At 43.3% G+C, this 16,173-nt stretch overlaps 1 protein-coding gene across 1 annotated transcript; it reads right to left on the reverse strand.

Moving 5' to 3' along the window:
• Positions 1-696: 696 nt before the first annotated feature.
• On the reverse strand, positions 697-15,949 carry STRA8 (stimulated by retinoic acid 8; the record flags this gene model as incomplete). The annotated part of the gene is made up of 10 exons (XM_084205446.1): positions 697-1,347; positions 4,911-5,022; positions 5,523-5,567; positions 6,685-6,761; positions 8,028-8,310; positions 11,192-11,344; positions 11,744-11,828; positions 13,265-13,340; positions 15,689-15,758; positions 15,801-15,949. 10 exons carry the CDS (start codon positions 15,947-15,949, stop codon positions 1,273-1,275), a joined length of 1,125 nt encoding a protein of 374 aa, XP_084061572.1. The 3' UTR covers positions 697-1,272.
• Between the last annotated feature and the right edge of the window lie 224 nt (positions 15,950-16,173).

The raw sequence follows: 16,173 nt of genomic DNA on the forward strand, positions 1-16,173 counted from the left end.
GAACTATGATCATGCAAGAGGAGGGACAAAATTAACATGTTCTTCATCTTCCCCTTAATGTCATCACAATGCTTCTAGCCTCAAAGCAATGCCAGCATGTATAAATGAAGCACACTGGGAAGGCCAGGGAATAGCAAGGCTGCACCCTGGAGAACTCTGTTCTCCAAACAGGACCCCTGCAACCCCACTTTCAAACACAGCAGTGTGGCAAACATTCATCTGGGGGTGCTACCACAGCCTCAGCTGCAGGGACAGAAAGGGCTCTGTAGTGTTTATTCTTCCCTTGTACTTCAGTACTCAGCTCCACGTGTTTTTGCCTGAATGTATCATGCTTTTATGCACCAAGGCAATGCTGGGCCACAGTCCAGGCTGCTTGGACTCAGTCTAAAAGCTGGCTGCTGAAGTTGGATAGCTAGGCACACCAGCTTCAGTTTAGGTTTTAAAATAAAACTTCCATCCTTTCTGTTTGTGATGGCTGGTAGCATGACCCCAACATAACCATTATCAGAATACAGTTTGTTCAAGTTTGCAGAGAGCCTTTAATGATAACTCAGAGACTTGAAGGACTTTATTCAATTTCACAGCACTTTTAATTCCAAGACAGTATCTGAGCAGCACTACTCATCCAAGAATTAGATGTGGAAGAAGAGCACAGGGCTGATCACTCAGCTTTACACACTTCACAAAAGTAAATAATCCAAAGTGTATTACTGTGCCTGCACTTTTTTGGGTGACTCGGGAGTGGGTGCTTACTGCTGCTGTCTTCATAAAGAGACAGACGAGCCTCATTCCACTCTCCGTGAGGAAATCCCTCTTTCCTTGTGAGCCCAAGATGAAAAATTGCACCAGAAAAATAATCATTGCGAGGAGGTGACTTTTGCAGGTTGCAGTTTGAGACCTCCATCCTGTGGGAGTGTGCAGACTGCCACTGATCTGGCCTCCCTGCTGCTCTTCCCACACCTTATGCTAGGCAAGGTCACTTAACTGTACATGCCTCCCTTTCTTTGTGAAGCAAGGCTAAACATTAAATAGCAATGGGTAAAAACATTTATTAATAAATAGCTAAGACCTTTAAAACCTTTAAAAAGTATAAATTACTCAACTGATGTATCAAGAATTACTAATGAGGGAAGGAGAAGCCAATGGTAACAAACCACTTCAACACAGTGTCTCCACACTCTGCTTAGAGAGGCAGCTCACTGAGAGAGGTGAGGCTCCTCCCGTGCCCGGTGTACCTGGCAGTGCTGGGCAAAACATTGCTGGAGACACTGCTTAGAAATCTTCATCATCGAAGGTCTCCGTGCACCGCAGCATCACGGTCTCATGATCATAGTGAAGCTCTTCTTCCTGAAAGCCCCCCCAAAGTCAAGCAGGATTAAAAACCAGAGGAGTTCATTGAATTTCAAATCTACAGTGAGTTGGTCAAGAGCTGATGTACCAGAAAATGCAGCATGAGCCCTCCCTCCTCTCTGAATCAGCCACCAGCACTTGATGAGTTCCTGAGGTGTCTGATGAAGAAAGGCTCAAATTTTCTGTCAATTTCCTTCTAAAATCACAGGCCTCCACCCTGTGTCTATTTACATCATCTAGACAGCTGTTACTGTGGTAGTAAGTTTGTCACACAACAGGCTCTGAAGGTGTGAGAGCTTCCTTGAAGCCTTAACTTCTACCAACTTCAGGCTTTGCTCCACTTTTAGCAACAGAAGGAAAAGGTCTTCTCTTTCACCACAGTTTACAGAGAACAAGTGGCTCTTGAGAAATCAAAGTCTGAAAGATAAAAGTATTCATGCCTGCAGTCCATCTAGTCCACCTTCTGCATTGATGCAAGACTCTTCAGTGAAATACTGGTTTTAAAAATAGGTGCTGTTTGAAAATGTATAGCTTAAGAAGCACTAAATACCACTTGCTTGTCAAGTGACTCATCTAAAATCCATAATTTTAAAAGAAAGTGTGCCTTTGAAGACACAAAGGTGCTCAGTACTATTTAGAAAAAAAGCCCCACTGAGTTTCATTTAGGTAAAACTTTTGGCTCTCAGTTTAAATTAACTCTTTACTGTCTTTGCTGCTAAGCTTCTCTTATGATGTGACCTTGAGACAACAGCTCTTGAAAAATTACAAGATTGCTTAACTAATCTCATGCTCAGAAATATTTCTCTATCATATGCTTCTGTTCTCATTTTGGGGTCCCTGCCCTTTTAAGAGCTCTCCCTTTCCTTGTCCAAATTATTTCCCCTCTCCTCTTGTGTGAGTCTTTCTGCAGCTGTTTATTCCAGTGGGGTGCAAGCCCCTGGCAGCCTTGAGAGCCAGGGCAGCAGCTCAAGAGGAGCAGTGCTCAGTAGCTGTGACTCTGAAACAGTGAGCATCCACAGTCCAACAGCAGTAGTAGCAGTTTGTACCTGCACAGTTAACTAGAAATGACAGAGCATGGCAGTGGCATGAATGACCAGCAATAAAATCCATCACCTCATCAGCTCTGCAGATGAAAGGAAAGGAGCCATGGGCAGCCTTTTGTATTTCAGTGGGGTCACATCACATGCCTTACCTTGGTACTTACTGTACTTGCTACCCACCTCTGCATCTCCTACAAGGTGTGTGCACAGCGTACTGGGACACTGCTTTATCCTTGAGATAATTTGTGCCAGCACTGCCCAAACTCCTGTGCTAGCACGGCACCAGCACAGGTACCACAGCAAGGGAAGGGGGATGGTCTGCAGAGGTTCAGTCATACCCATAAGGTAAGCAGGACGGGTTCCTTTCCCTGTAAGTCCAGGAGTCTCTGATGCTCTGAGCAGCCCAATTTCTGGGGTAAGCTGAGTAGCCTATACTGATCTCTCTGCTGCTGCCTGAGTTGGTGTGTTTCAAGCTAGCTGGAACATCTTCTATCCCTGCTCTGCAACCACTTTCATAACTGTCTCAATCTGTTTGCTTTGAGATGGATCCGAATTTCTGCTCTCAAAACAAAAAATAGCTTGTCAGTCATATTTTCCTTTTTCTACTCTTTTGCCTCTTGGCAGCACTATCTAGATGTGATGTTCTGTGCTCTAAATCAAAACAGATTGTGACCTTCATATTATCTAGCCTGGGTGATTTCTGCTCAAATTCCCTTTTTATTGTCTCATCACAGATAAGTGATAAAAGTTCCCGTGTAAAAGAACCCTTTGCAGCTTTTTATTTCCTTTTGGATCTACATACTACAGTCAATTGCCAATTTGCAGTACTTTGGGCTCTTTTGCTGCTTATCTTCTCATCACTCCCAGTCTTATTTTAAATCTACCTCTTTAAACCTTGAAAGAGGCACTACCTCTTCCCATACCACCTCATCTGGGAGCTGTGAGATAGACTGGGGCTCACACATAACGAGGCAGCCCCGAGCAGAAGGACAAGATGAGACCATGCCAGGCATGACACTCACAAAAGAAATTTAAAACCACAAAATGCCATATCTTGCCTAAAGCTTTTCTTTCTTTTGTAGGCTTGCTGAGTTCATAGTCATTTACTTAAACACAAGAAGAGCTCTGCTCTTGCACAGAGCACAGCTAGTCACAGACCAAAGGGCTGTGGAGATCAGTGCCTGGTCTCTGACAACAGCCAGCAGGAGAAGTTTAGAAAAAAGTGCAAGAATTGGTCACACAGTGTGCTTTGTTTTACAATAAATGCTTGTACATTATAGCAAACAGTGCTGTGAGGCCCTCCTGCACTGGATATTGAACCTGGACCTTCAGATTTAGTAATTGCCCATGGATTGATGACCCTGGAGTCTAAATGTGGTAATTTGTATGTACAAATATTTTTAATATGTTGTTTGTTCATTTTATTTAGTTCTTTCTAGTTCTTCTAGTGTTAGACACAATCAGTAATCATTCTGTATACTGAATCCACACCATGTACAAATAAAATGGTCTGGCAATACCCCTCAGGTTTTTGTTTTTCTTTTTTTTGGTAGAAAAGTCCTACTCCTAACAGTATTCAATGCCTTTTCCTGTGCTTGCTGCCATTCTCTGCACCTTCTCTAGTGCTACTATCTCCAGGATGGGGAGACCAAATGGCACACAGCAGTCTCTCTGTGACAGATTCAGGTAGTGGTGCAACACCAGTTTCTGCTTTGTTTTCTGTCTCAACTACCCCTCATCACAAACATTCTATTTTCCTTCAAAGGAGCATCTGCTCAAGTACCAAAGGCCAGGTGGGAACTAGGCAATAGAAACAGCAAACCAATGCCTTCTGTGAGGCTATCACTGACACTGAACCAAAACAAGCACACTCTGCCTGAGGGGCATCTCCCTTTCAGTTCTTTACCCATGTGTAAGCTCTGAGCCACCTCCATGGCAGGGAGACAAGAAGGGAGGAAGAACAATGCAAACACAAAGACTTCTGGCTCAACAAACCTGCAGCAGTAGGCTGAAGTTAAGGAGAAGCTCAGGTGCTTTTCATCAGCTCTTTCAAGAACACGAATATCCTGCTTCTAGGGCCTGCCAGTGGAGGGCTCAGGGCAGGGAACCTGGCTCCCAGACAAGCAGAAGGTGGTTCTGCTGAGCTCAGAATGAAGCAGCTGGGGGTTGATGGAGAGCTAGAAAGTGAGCTTTACCTGCTCAGAGGAGATCACTCAAGCTTTTCCACAAGGAACTTTCATGCAAACAATAATAAAAAGAAAAAATTTACAATTCCCCATGTCATTTGCCAATGAAAAATACTCAAAGTGTTCACTCACACTTAACCTCTTACAAAGGCAATCCTACTGGCCTTTTGGAATGACACATCTAAAATTATGAACCCCAAGTTCTTATTTTTAATCATTCTGGACAATATGATCAGAAGCATTGAATAAAAAAACCCTTTCTGACATTGCTCCTGGAATACATTGCTCTGAAATGCACTGCTCCTTCTATAAGGAATCCTTTGGCAAGGCTTACCTGGCAAAACTGTGTATTAGTGAAGAAGAGGTGTTTTAGGAAGTCAGTGACCTGCAGATAGAGTCTCTGGTGATCCTCTGGATTTTCAGAAGTGCAGCTTGCAAATGCTGAACTGAAAATGAAATCAGATACTGTATTTAATTTTCTGTTCTCCTTACTTTCTCTCCTCCATATTTTACTTATAAAAAAAAAAACAAAAACAAAAAACAAGCTGTTTTCAAGATGGTTCTGATATTAAAGAAAATAGCCAAGCAAGACAGGGAGGAGTTGTGATGGATGCATTGATGAGATACTGTTTGCCCAGTGCAAGGCAGATATGTAAGAACAGAGAACAGAAATACAAGAAACGGGTGTCACAACAAAGAGATCTGCTGCCACATTACAGCATAGTGACACTGTTGGGGAAAGTAAATATCCATTTAAACCAGACAGCAACAATGGTTATTTGGGAGTGTATTTGGTAGGGTTGTTCAGAGGAACAGCTTTGACTTCTGTAAAGTTTTAGAGTGAATGCAGTAACCTGTGATCATGAAATGACGTGTTGGCTATAACTGGCAGGTGTGTTCTCAGGTAACTGTGGCACAAAGCTAAGCTTTTCATTCTAGACCTCACCTCTGTATTCTTCCTGGGATTTTACAAAGTTCTGCCATCACAGCTCTGTCCAGAATTACAAGGTGCAGAACAACAGGCAAGAAAGAGAAAACAATAAATGTTGACTATTGAAATACTAAAATGATTTGGGACCTAAAACAGACTTTATAGTAATACTTTGCAGTATTAAGGAATACTTAATCTTATTTTAAAAGCAAATGGAAATTGTGACCTAATAAATGCTATTTAATAAATAAATAAATATTTGTTAAGCTTTTTCATCCCTTCAAGTATATTTTGATAATCAGCCAAAACAACCTTATTTTAACTTATTCCCTTCTTGAAGTGCAGCCTGGAATGGTGGTGAAAGGAAGAGATTCACATTAAAGATCACTCTAAATGTTGAAAAATAAGTAGAAAATGGGATTAAACCCCCACAGATTAAAAACACTACTTGCAAAGAGAAACAATCTTAACAAAGACTAAGTAGCAAGAATACATAAAGGATGAATCATAATGTGATTTTCCTCTTGAGGAAAACAATGCTTTTCTTTCTTTGGTCTACTGGGAAAAATCAAGGGCAGTGCCAGCTTTGTATCTGACATGTTCTCTTCTAGGTCACTCATCTGAACTGAAGAAGAAAGAGATGTTATTATTTAAAAGGTCCTATGTTTCTTTGGTGTTACTGTTCAGGTCAACCATACTTTAACCTGATCACCTCCATATGACTGAATTAGGGTAAGACAAGGGAGAAAATGTTGAAAAGTTATCATTTTTGTTTCATTAAATAAGAATATGGCTTATGATTAGCTGATTTATTAGGGAATGCTTCTTGGTCCTCACAGGCCTGGTAAGTGAAAAAGAAAACATTATAAGTATTGTAAATTGAAAAGACAGAAAGCTGTGCAGAATGGCAAAGAAAATCAGAAGGACCCCAGTTATCCTGAAGTGATGGGGCTGTTAATAAGTAATTCTTACTGATTCTTCTGTAAATGACCATTAATTGTTTCACTTTTTCCCCTTAGAAGGAGGTATTATTGTGAGCACAGTTGCTGGAGGCTGCTATTCTGACCATTTATTCAAAAAGAGAGCTGTTGTCTTACTCCACAGAGCACTTGCTGTGGACTGCTGACAGTGGGCTATGAATGTAGTGTGTCTACCAAAAGGGGTGTTTGTAATTTACCTCTGGCTGGACAATCCCTGAGCCTTGCTTCTGTCAAGGAAACCAGCAGCAACATCAAATGCATCTTCAAACATCACCTAGCAGAGAAATCACTTCAGATGTCAGCATATCCAGCCACTTAAAAAGTTTTACCTAGGGCATAATTTTTAATGATGAAGTCTTTAAAAGCATGATATTCTTTCTTTACATTTAACAGGTATGGTTACAGCTAGAGTAAACCAAAAGATTTTGTGGAGGCAGGAATAATGTGGAATAACTGTATTTCATGGCTAGGAACACAAGGTCAGTCCACTCCCTTTAGTGTGCTTCAACCTCTAGGAATTAGACTTCACATTACATCTCCAAAAAAATCAGTAAAAATCATTAATTGTATCAGTGCTTTAGAGACTCGACTGTGGACTGCTGCTTATGGCTGGAGATCTCAGTTGTACCAGCCAGTCTCTCCAAAGCTGACTCCAGTTAGACAAAGGAGTTTGGATGCTCCTTGTGCCAGACCACTAAACTCATTAGTTCACTCTGCCATAATGCAGCTCACACACTTTCTGTGCCAGAAATACCTACAGGGAACATTGCCATGACATTTCCTAAGGCAACGAGCAGTATCAGTTGTGTCCTGTGACTCAAAAAGAACATGTCAATGCCATTTACTTACATGCTAAATGCAAACATCTGTCCCCTTCCTTGCAGCTAATGAAATTACACATACCTCTTCGAGCAGCTAGTTACTTCAGCAATCACTGCTCCAGGAACCATTGATAGAACTGGCTGTTATTTACTCAATCTCCTATTAATAAATGCTCTGGTCTACTCAGTCACTGACTTCTTGGCTCTGCAGAGGTGCATGGTACAGGCAGTCATTGGCCCTGTACCACTGGGACCGGTCTAAAAATACTTTCTCTTTGCTACCAAGTGCTTTGATGAAAAAAAACAACCCACCCCAAAATACAGCAGGCTTCAAACTAGGTATCCCTTCTGGATTTAGATCATCTGTGCTCTTTGGAGAGTGTGAAGAGCACAGTAACTGTGTAATTCTTGTTCTTGCTCCCTGTCCCTGGACCAAGGTAGGGGCAAATTGAACTGTTACTTAGCACAGAAACTCCACAAGTCAGTGGAGACTAGCAGGATTACTACCACTGCACTTCTGTAGCTCACTAGGCATCTTACCAAGAGAAAATCTGGTGCAGACATTTACTCAAAGACTGCTTATTGTCTCCATGTATTCAATGATCTTGAGAAAATGTAGTTACAACTACTGTATGTTTGCAATTAAAAGCTGCAGAGCCAATTAGCATCTGAAGACTTGGAGTTTCAGAGGCAGACTACGAATGTTGCTGAGCACTTACTTCCTCTGGTGTGGAGACTGAGGAACCACTGGCTTCCTCACTGTTACCTCCGCTGTCCCTCACACTACCTTCAGTGCAAGCAGGCTCTGGGCAAGCACCCTTGGGATCCATGAGGAAATCTCTCTGGCTACAGTACTGCAAGATGCTGTCCCTGCTCTCTTCAGAAAGCTCTTGCCAGAGATGGGAAATAGCTGTGGAGACCTCAGGAAGAGGCACCTCTCCAGTGCAAACAATTCCATGCTCTACCAGCAGGTCCACTGTGTGCTTATAAAAATACAGGTATCTGGAAGGAAAGGAAAGGGAGTATCTCTTAAGAGCAGGCTATAAGGCAGCCATCTACTGAAAATCAGCAGGACACTGGGGAGTAGCTGTGATCCATAACTACTTCACTGACTCTGCCTCCCAGACTTCATACAATTACTGAATGGTGCCCAACAGTGACAATTTCACCTGCAAAAAGCAGGCTCCAGCTTCAGCCTCAGCAGGATTGCCTCACAACAGAAGCTCCAGGCACTGCAGGTTGTACAGGTTGCATGGGCAAACCTCATTCTGGAATTTAATACATTTTCAGTTACTTGCCTTTGAATCCTGAACCTTTTGCACTGCAAGTGACTTTTTATACATTTACTGGCATTGCACTGCACTTCAAAGCCCTGGCTGAGGTCGTATCCTGATGCATTAGGTACTGTACATATGGACAGAATGACTGCCCCAGGTCTGGATGCTCTGACTTATGCATGGGAGCTCCATTTCCTCCATTTAACATCTAAGGAAACACATCCCTAACACTGACTTCTATGCAGTTTGTAGTGAAACTGGTGGTGGAACACAGGGGTCATAACTTCAACCCAGTGACTAAATCTCAGAACAAGCCTGCTTCTTCTGTTAGCACTGTGTGGCACAGGATAATAATATCTACTTCAGAAAGCATCACTGAAGGTTATTTTACATTAATTAAATGATTAGAGAGTCTCAGACAAAAATAAAAAGATCAAAAGAGTATAAACCAAGAGCTCTACAAACAGCAGTCATTGGTACTATGTTTGGGCTCAAAATGATTTCTTGGAAGATGTCCCACATGAACACATTTCCTGATTAACTGAACAGAATTGTATGAGAAAGTAACTCAAAAGAAATCATTCTTTTCTATGTGTAAATATTTGTTCCAGCAAACCAATATTGAAAATATAATTTTGTAGGCAAACATAAACCTGTTTAAACCCAAGTTTCCACACTTTGGAGTATTTTCCACCACTGCTGGAGACAAAATACCAGAAGGGGAATAAGTGTTCTCATGTAAGGTATTGCACTCACTAAGGTTTCCGGATGTCCAGCTCCAAACAAAGGACCTGGAATTTCTCAAGCAGAAGAACATGAACCATCATTAAACTGCTCTGCTAAAGAAATTAAGTTTGAAGCATGAGTCAACTATTTCCTTCCCAGCTGGAAGGAGACAACCACATTTTGTACTGGACAAAGTACTGTGAAGTCCTACTAATGTATCTCCTGCTGCTGAACGTGGGAAAAAACCCAGTCAGTTGAAGCTCAAAGCATTTCTGATGCTTCCCAAATAATCTGATTAAAGGATCACCAAAAGGTGTTACTTTCTTTGCTGAAAAGTCCTTGTCGTTTTATGCCTGTTATAAAAGATCATTTTTTTACAAGAATTAGCTACAAACCAAATGCAATCTGCCCTAGGACTACAGGGTAAGTGCCAGAGTTTACACAGTACAGACCCTGGTCTACCTGGTCTGTAAAGAACATGAAAGGCAGGTGTTCATGACTCTGTTGTGCAGAGTCTTTGATGAAGCAGATTTTTCTAATCCTGAAAATCTTGATTCAGCACATTTCAAGGTCCTCTGAACGATACCTTAATTACAGCCGCCTCAAATTCTAACAGGAGCAAAAGCAGGAGCAGGAGTGGGAAGCTGGTGCCATCTGCTGGTCCAGCTGCAGTCTCCTTTTGAGAAAAAACCCGGTGACCCAAGGGGTTTTTAGAAATACTCAGCAGTTCAAAGCAAAAGAGAAGAAGGAACTGCAGAAGTTTTTGGTTGTGGTGGTGATGCCATGGAAGAGGATGCCAGCTGCAGCTCTGGGTTCTCCTGCACTGCATGCTGTTAACTGTGGAATGGTTAGGGTGAAATTCACTGCTTGATGGTGTAGGATAGATTACACATGCATCTATTTCTCATATCTTGGCAACCAATAATCGTTTATCCTGTTGGAAATACAGGATAAAACCTCTAAGTACCTCCTAGTGTTGTCTGAAAGGAAGGGGAAGAACATGGAGTACAATATTTGGTTTTAAGATATCACTAACTTTGTAAAAAACCAGTAGTTTTACCATTATGACTTCCAAATAAAATACATGGACAACTGACATGAGAACAGTAGTCTTTGACTTTTAGGTCTTGCATCAGGCATTTAGGAGCTTGAAGGGTTTACAGACTCACATCCACTAGCTCTAAGTGTAACACAGGAGTGTTCAGGTTCCCCCCTTCCCCAGTGTTGCAGATAATTTTGCATTGTTGCAGAATGCATTCTGGAAACTTCCAGACAACCACTACTCTGCAGCCCAGAGGCTGAGGACTATAAGATCTTGGTTGAATCCAGCCTTACCCTACTCTGATCCCGCTAAAAAAAGTACTCCAAGCTGCCAGGAGCTAAGGGTCTGCTTCTGGAACAGTGTTCAAGCTCCTCATAACAATGCCATTAGAGGAAGGATGTGCATCACTATGAGGAAAAGAATGTGCTTATCTCTGGTTCCTGCACCTCCCTGGAACACATACAGCTAGACTCCTGCAAATTCATCTGGTGCAGCAATTCTTACCCTCCTAAAATCTAGCCCCATGCAGGGATGCAGTGGGAAAGCGTGGCAACACAGGGACTGACACACTTGAAAGAAATTTTCTTCTTTTTCTTAAAGGGTGAAAAATCCTCAGGTATTTACCAAAGCCTGAAAAGCTCTAAGAATCCATCCATGTGCAAGTTGCAGGGACTTCAGAAGTGATCAGCTTCATCACCAGCAGGACCAAAGTTGCTGGCACAAGGCTTCTCTGAGGCAGACACAGGCTCCAGCAGGGCTGCATGAATGGCAGTGCCTGGATGCACAGTGATAATTGCAAACAAATGAAAAACCTGAAGGCAATGTGGGGTGCACCTACCGTTCAAATTCCACTAGATCTGGGGATAAAGTGTCTGAAAACTGGATCAATTCTGGCTTCTCATATTCTTCCAGGGTTTGTTTTTCACATTCTTGAAGCAAATACCAGATAGCAGAGTCACTTTCACTCATATCTTCTGAGGCTGATGTAGTGCTGGAAAGAACACAAGGGAAAAAAAGCCACATTAATAACTTCTCAACTGGATTAATAATGCCCTTGTCATGGTGACTCCAGAGCCTAGGGGCATTCTTCCCAAGCCAGCTTTTTCCTCCTTCTTTTGCTTTTAAGGCAATGAGACATCTTTGCCAGAGATAGCTACATAGAAGGGAAAAAAAATACAAGCAGTGACTGGAAATGAGACCAACAATATGCTTAGAATGTTTGTGAACTCTATGGGATTACAGCAGTCCAGGTGAAACCTCCTTGTCCTTTCCTCATGAGGAAAAACCTCTGCTTGGAAATACAATAGCAACAACAAAGAGTTTCAGATATGCTGGGATGGAAGCAAGTGCAAAATATTATCATCTTTTCTTGACTGGTACAAGCCCTTACCTCTGACTGCCAAATTGCCTCCTGACATATTCCTCCCTGACTTCCTCCAAGCTGGACGGGCTCCCATCCTCCAGACTGCAGCTCGCTGTTGTCAGCAGAAAGGTCATTGTCACATCAATGGCACTTTTGGCTTCTCTCTCACCCTCAGTCCCAACCAAGCAGAACACTGTCAACAACTGGTTCTTCACAAGCCAGAGCTTTTCATTAGGCAAAACTGATGTGAAAGAAGAACCATCAGTCTCTCCTAGATCATAACTAGCACTACTAGGAGTTTACGAACACTGAGGAACTTAGAATCAATGCCTTCTTCCTAACATTGATTTTACAGAACTGATGGTGAAAACAACCTGCAAATCAAACTTGGGGCACACACTGGGCAATACAGTATTTTTTGATTACCTTATAATGAACAAATTGCATGTGAAAAACCCTGACATCCACCCTGTGATTCACATGCACTATGGATTTTACATATATGCAAGTACAAACAAGGGGAAGCTTGCCTCAAACTCCCCTCAACCAGCCTCCCTGCTTGTTATCCTTTCAATTTTGCTCTGTCAAATTATTCTTTCTACCTGTGACTCACTTTTATGGGTTATCCAAGGATGTGGGTTCAGATGAGGTTATTCATTTTAAGCACTGAGACTTCTAATTGGATCAAATTATTGGAGGTGTAAGTCACATGAATAGCAGGCTTTTTTCTAGCTGACAGGAATTTGGACACTTGAAAGGACAAAAAAACATGTCCAAAGCCTCGATGCTATCAGCCCCTAGTCCTGCTTGCTGCTAGCAGAGGCAGTGGCCAGCAGCATTAAACAGAAGGCACGTTGTTGGGGGCGTGAGGCCCCCGCCAGGAGCTGCCACAAGTGCAGACGGTACCTGCTGGCCAGTGTGACCAAGGCGTCACAGGCTGTAAGAGAGCAGGGCATGGGGATGGCCCGCCAAGCTGAAAGAAAAAACTTTAGCATCTCTCTTAACCATTTATATCAGAGTACACTCTTAACCAGGGGTTTCCATTTCCCACCCTAGGAAATCCTTTTACCTCACACCACAGTGTGCTGTTGTGCAGTCTAAGCTCTGGCAGGCCTGGGTGCTGGTGACAGCTGTGACTGGCACTGTGCCACACTGCTGTGACCAGGAGGAGCACACGGCTCCTGCAGGCTCCGGGTGGGAGCCTAAGGATCCAGCCTGGGGACCCATGCCAGCCCCACACCTGCTGGGGTAAAGCTGCCAAGGGTACTCAGGCTGAATGGCCTGCTGCCACAGATAGCAGGAATTGCTCGTTTCCTCTCTTCACCTAGGCTGGGGAGGGGTAGGAAAGGCTGAGTCAGAGGGGGATTTCTGAGACAGACACAGTGCATTGACAGAACTTCTCACTGTCCCTTACTTATTGCCACGACTAAAGCCACAGCTGGCTGCAACGCTTTAATGGGCCCAGCTGTGTACCTCTGTCTCTATTTAACAAATACATAAAAACCAAGTGCAGGCTCTTTGTCCAAGCAAATACTTGCATACAGTTACCTTTCATCTTCAGCAAAGAACACAAGGTTTGCTCCAGCTTCTGGATAGATGTCTTAGCCTTACGCAAAACCTGATACTAAACATAAGAAGAAAACAGAACTGATTGCTCTCTGCTCTAACTAGATTCATGTTTTAACATGCCTTTGTTGCTTTGCTTCTCCTTCATGTTTACCTTCAGTAATTTCCATGTCTCTGTGAAAATATATTGTGAAAATAGTGTTGTTTCACTAGCTACCCTTATACATATGAAAAGGGGAAAGAACTAATAAAAGAGTAAACTTCAATAGAGAATATAAATATTTGGATATCTATTATGCAATACATACACATAACACCCAGTCACACAAACATTTGCTACTTAACTCAGATCTTTTTTCATCAGCAAATGGTCTTGTTTGGATGGTTCTCTTCTTGGAGCATGTCCAGAAATACTATGCTGTGAAGTCTTGTTGGATGCCTACCAACTTAAGGCATAAGATTTTACTGATGATTTCCCATGAGACTTTTGCTAAGAGAAGTCTTTGCCATGTTCTACATTGCTGTAACCTGGATTACAGCAGTATAAAACATGGCAAGGGCTTCTCCAGCAAAAGTCTGGATTAACAGGACTAACATCATTCCTCCATCATCTATACCAAGTACAACTGAAAACATCTGGCCAGTGCATTTAAACATACACATCTCCAAAATATTTCAGGAATTTTGTGCATGGTGAGACCATCCATATCTACCTTGCAGAGCTTTCATGCTAGATATTGTAGCCAGGCACCAAGCACTAGGACTACAAGCAACCTTCTGTATTAAGACTTTTTAAGGTATTAAACTTCCTCAGCCCCCAAGAGTCACACAAGGGGCACAAGACACTGTGAAAAGGCAATTTCAAGAACTGGCATGTGAACACAGTCCCCTTAGACCAGGCAAAGGAAGCAGTTGTTTAGTCTTGACATCTGAGATCCTGCTGACTTCAGGTTAGCTTGTATCTTGCTGAGAACACAGCAAACTGAACTCTTGCCTCAACCTACAGGAGGGCTGAGGGACTCAGCAGGCACAAGCCACATATAGTGCTATTTAGTAGATTCAGGGGACAATTCTTCTCCTAAACAATCATTACTCCATCTACTTTACAAACTGGAAAGCTGAAGGTAACCAATGGAACGAAACAAATCAGTTGCAGAGTTGAGTTGATACTCCTGAGGTTTACTCCTCTGTCTCCAGCATGGTAATTTTAGCCTTTTCAGTAGTATTTTGAGTAAACTTCATCTTTATAAACAACTTTGCTAAAATAGTTTCTTCCTTTAGTTGAGACCAAGAAACAGTACTGGTGCTTGTTTTTATTCCTGAACTTATTTTTCCACTGTCTTGAAGACAAAGTGCACCTCATAAAGCTGAATGAATTATTCCTTTCCCCCTAACTCCTTCTGTCCCTAAACTCACTGTTCTGATTTCAGAACAAAATGCTGTGACATCAGCTTCATCATGGGATCCCTTGGCTTATTTCCCAAATACTATGAAAGAAAATGCAAAGCTATAAAAATGCTGCAAAAAGCCTGTAAGAAAAGTACAGATAAGGCACAGGATAAACTCATGACCCAGCAACTACAAACTGGACAACTCGCTTAGGCTGAGTTGGCAGCTTTAAAGAAATCCAGGAAAGGTGCATACGGTGAAATTACACACATACTGGCACCCATAAAGACACAGCGATCATCCTTATAGATTAAGCCTAAGCCTGGCTCAGTTTGAACATGCTCATGTATGACAATGATGCAGAGAGAAACAGTCACTGTTCGCACCTTTGAGGCACAGCTGTCTGACTGGGATAAAACTCTTCCCCGCAAGCTGCTGAAGAGTCTTGCCAGAGGAACCCAGTGGTGTGCCTGTGGCAAGTGCTGCTTTGCCATGCAGTGTTCTACCTCTTGCAGGTGTCTCAGGGGATTGAGACTCACTTTGGCATGTGTCTTCCTACAGTCTCCAGCTGTGCCTGTTGAAAGCTGCAATGCAACATTTATTTATACTGAATAAATATCTAAGTGAAGGGAAAGAAATCTTACAGCCTGCACAGTGGATAGACAAAAAGAAAAAAAAATCTGGCTGACTGACAAGAGCTATCTTTCTGTATAAAATCATGGAGTTTGAAATATTTTTTTTGCCTGAGAGATACCTGCCTGTTAAGTACTTTCTAAAACCTAATTCACCACTAGCAATTAACAGCAACCCAGCTGAAGCCAGCCTCCCATCTCCTGCACCCTTCCCTACAATGATTTATGTTTCATTTCCATGGAAAATCCAGGGCTTGGCTTCACAAAGCACTAAGACTCCTCTGCTCCCACCAATGTTGCTAAATGACAGACTTCTTTACAACATAGATTTTTTTTTTCCCAATAAACTGTGACACATTGGTGTGGGCAGTGCTACCAGACATACTCTTGCACGAGAGGGCCAGATCCAGGCCCAGCCGGGCCTGACACAGCCTGAGGCGCCCGCCTGGAAAGCCCTTCCCGGCTTTCCACTGGATTAATGCCCCCTGCCTCGCTACCGACCGCAAGCACAGCCCAGAGGTAAGAGTGCCCGCCCCTGCTGCTCCTTCTGAGGTCGGGAGGCACGGGCCGGCCGTGGGAAGCCCGTGAGGGGCCGCGCCGGGAGCCTGTGGAATGGCCCGCTCGCTCCGTCTGTCAATCCACCCATCCAGCCGTCAATCACCGCGCCCCGCCCCCGCCGCCGCCGCGCCTCCGCCGCCCGCGCCGAGCGACACCAGCCGCACGTGGCGGGCGGCCAATCGGCACGCAGCCGGCGCCCGGCGTCGACCAATCAGAAGGCGGGAAAAACGCGGGCTGGACGCTCCAGCGGGGTGGAGCGTGGGGCATGGCAGAGGCGCGCAAGGCACACTGGGAGTTGTAGTCGCGTTTGGG

Source organism: Fringilla coelebs (genome assembly GCF_963513975.1).
Source record: "Fringilla coelebs genome assembly, chromosome: 5".
Classification (NCBI taxonomy): domain Eukaryota; kingdom Metazoa; phylum Chordata; class Aves; order Passeriformes; family Fringillidae; genus Fringilla; species Fringilla coelebs.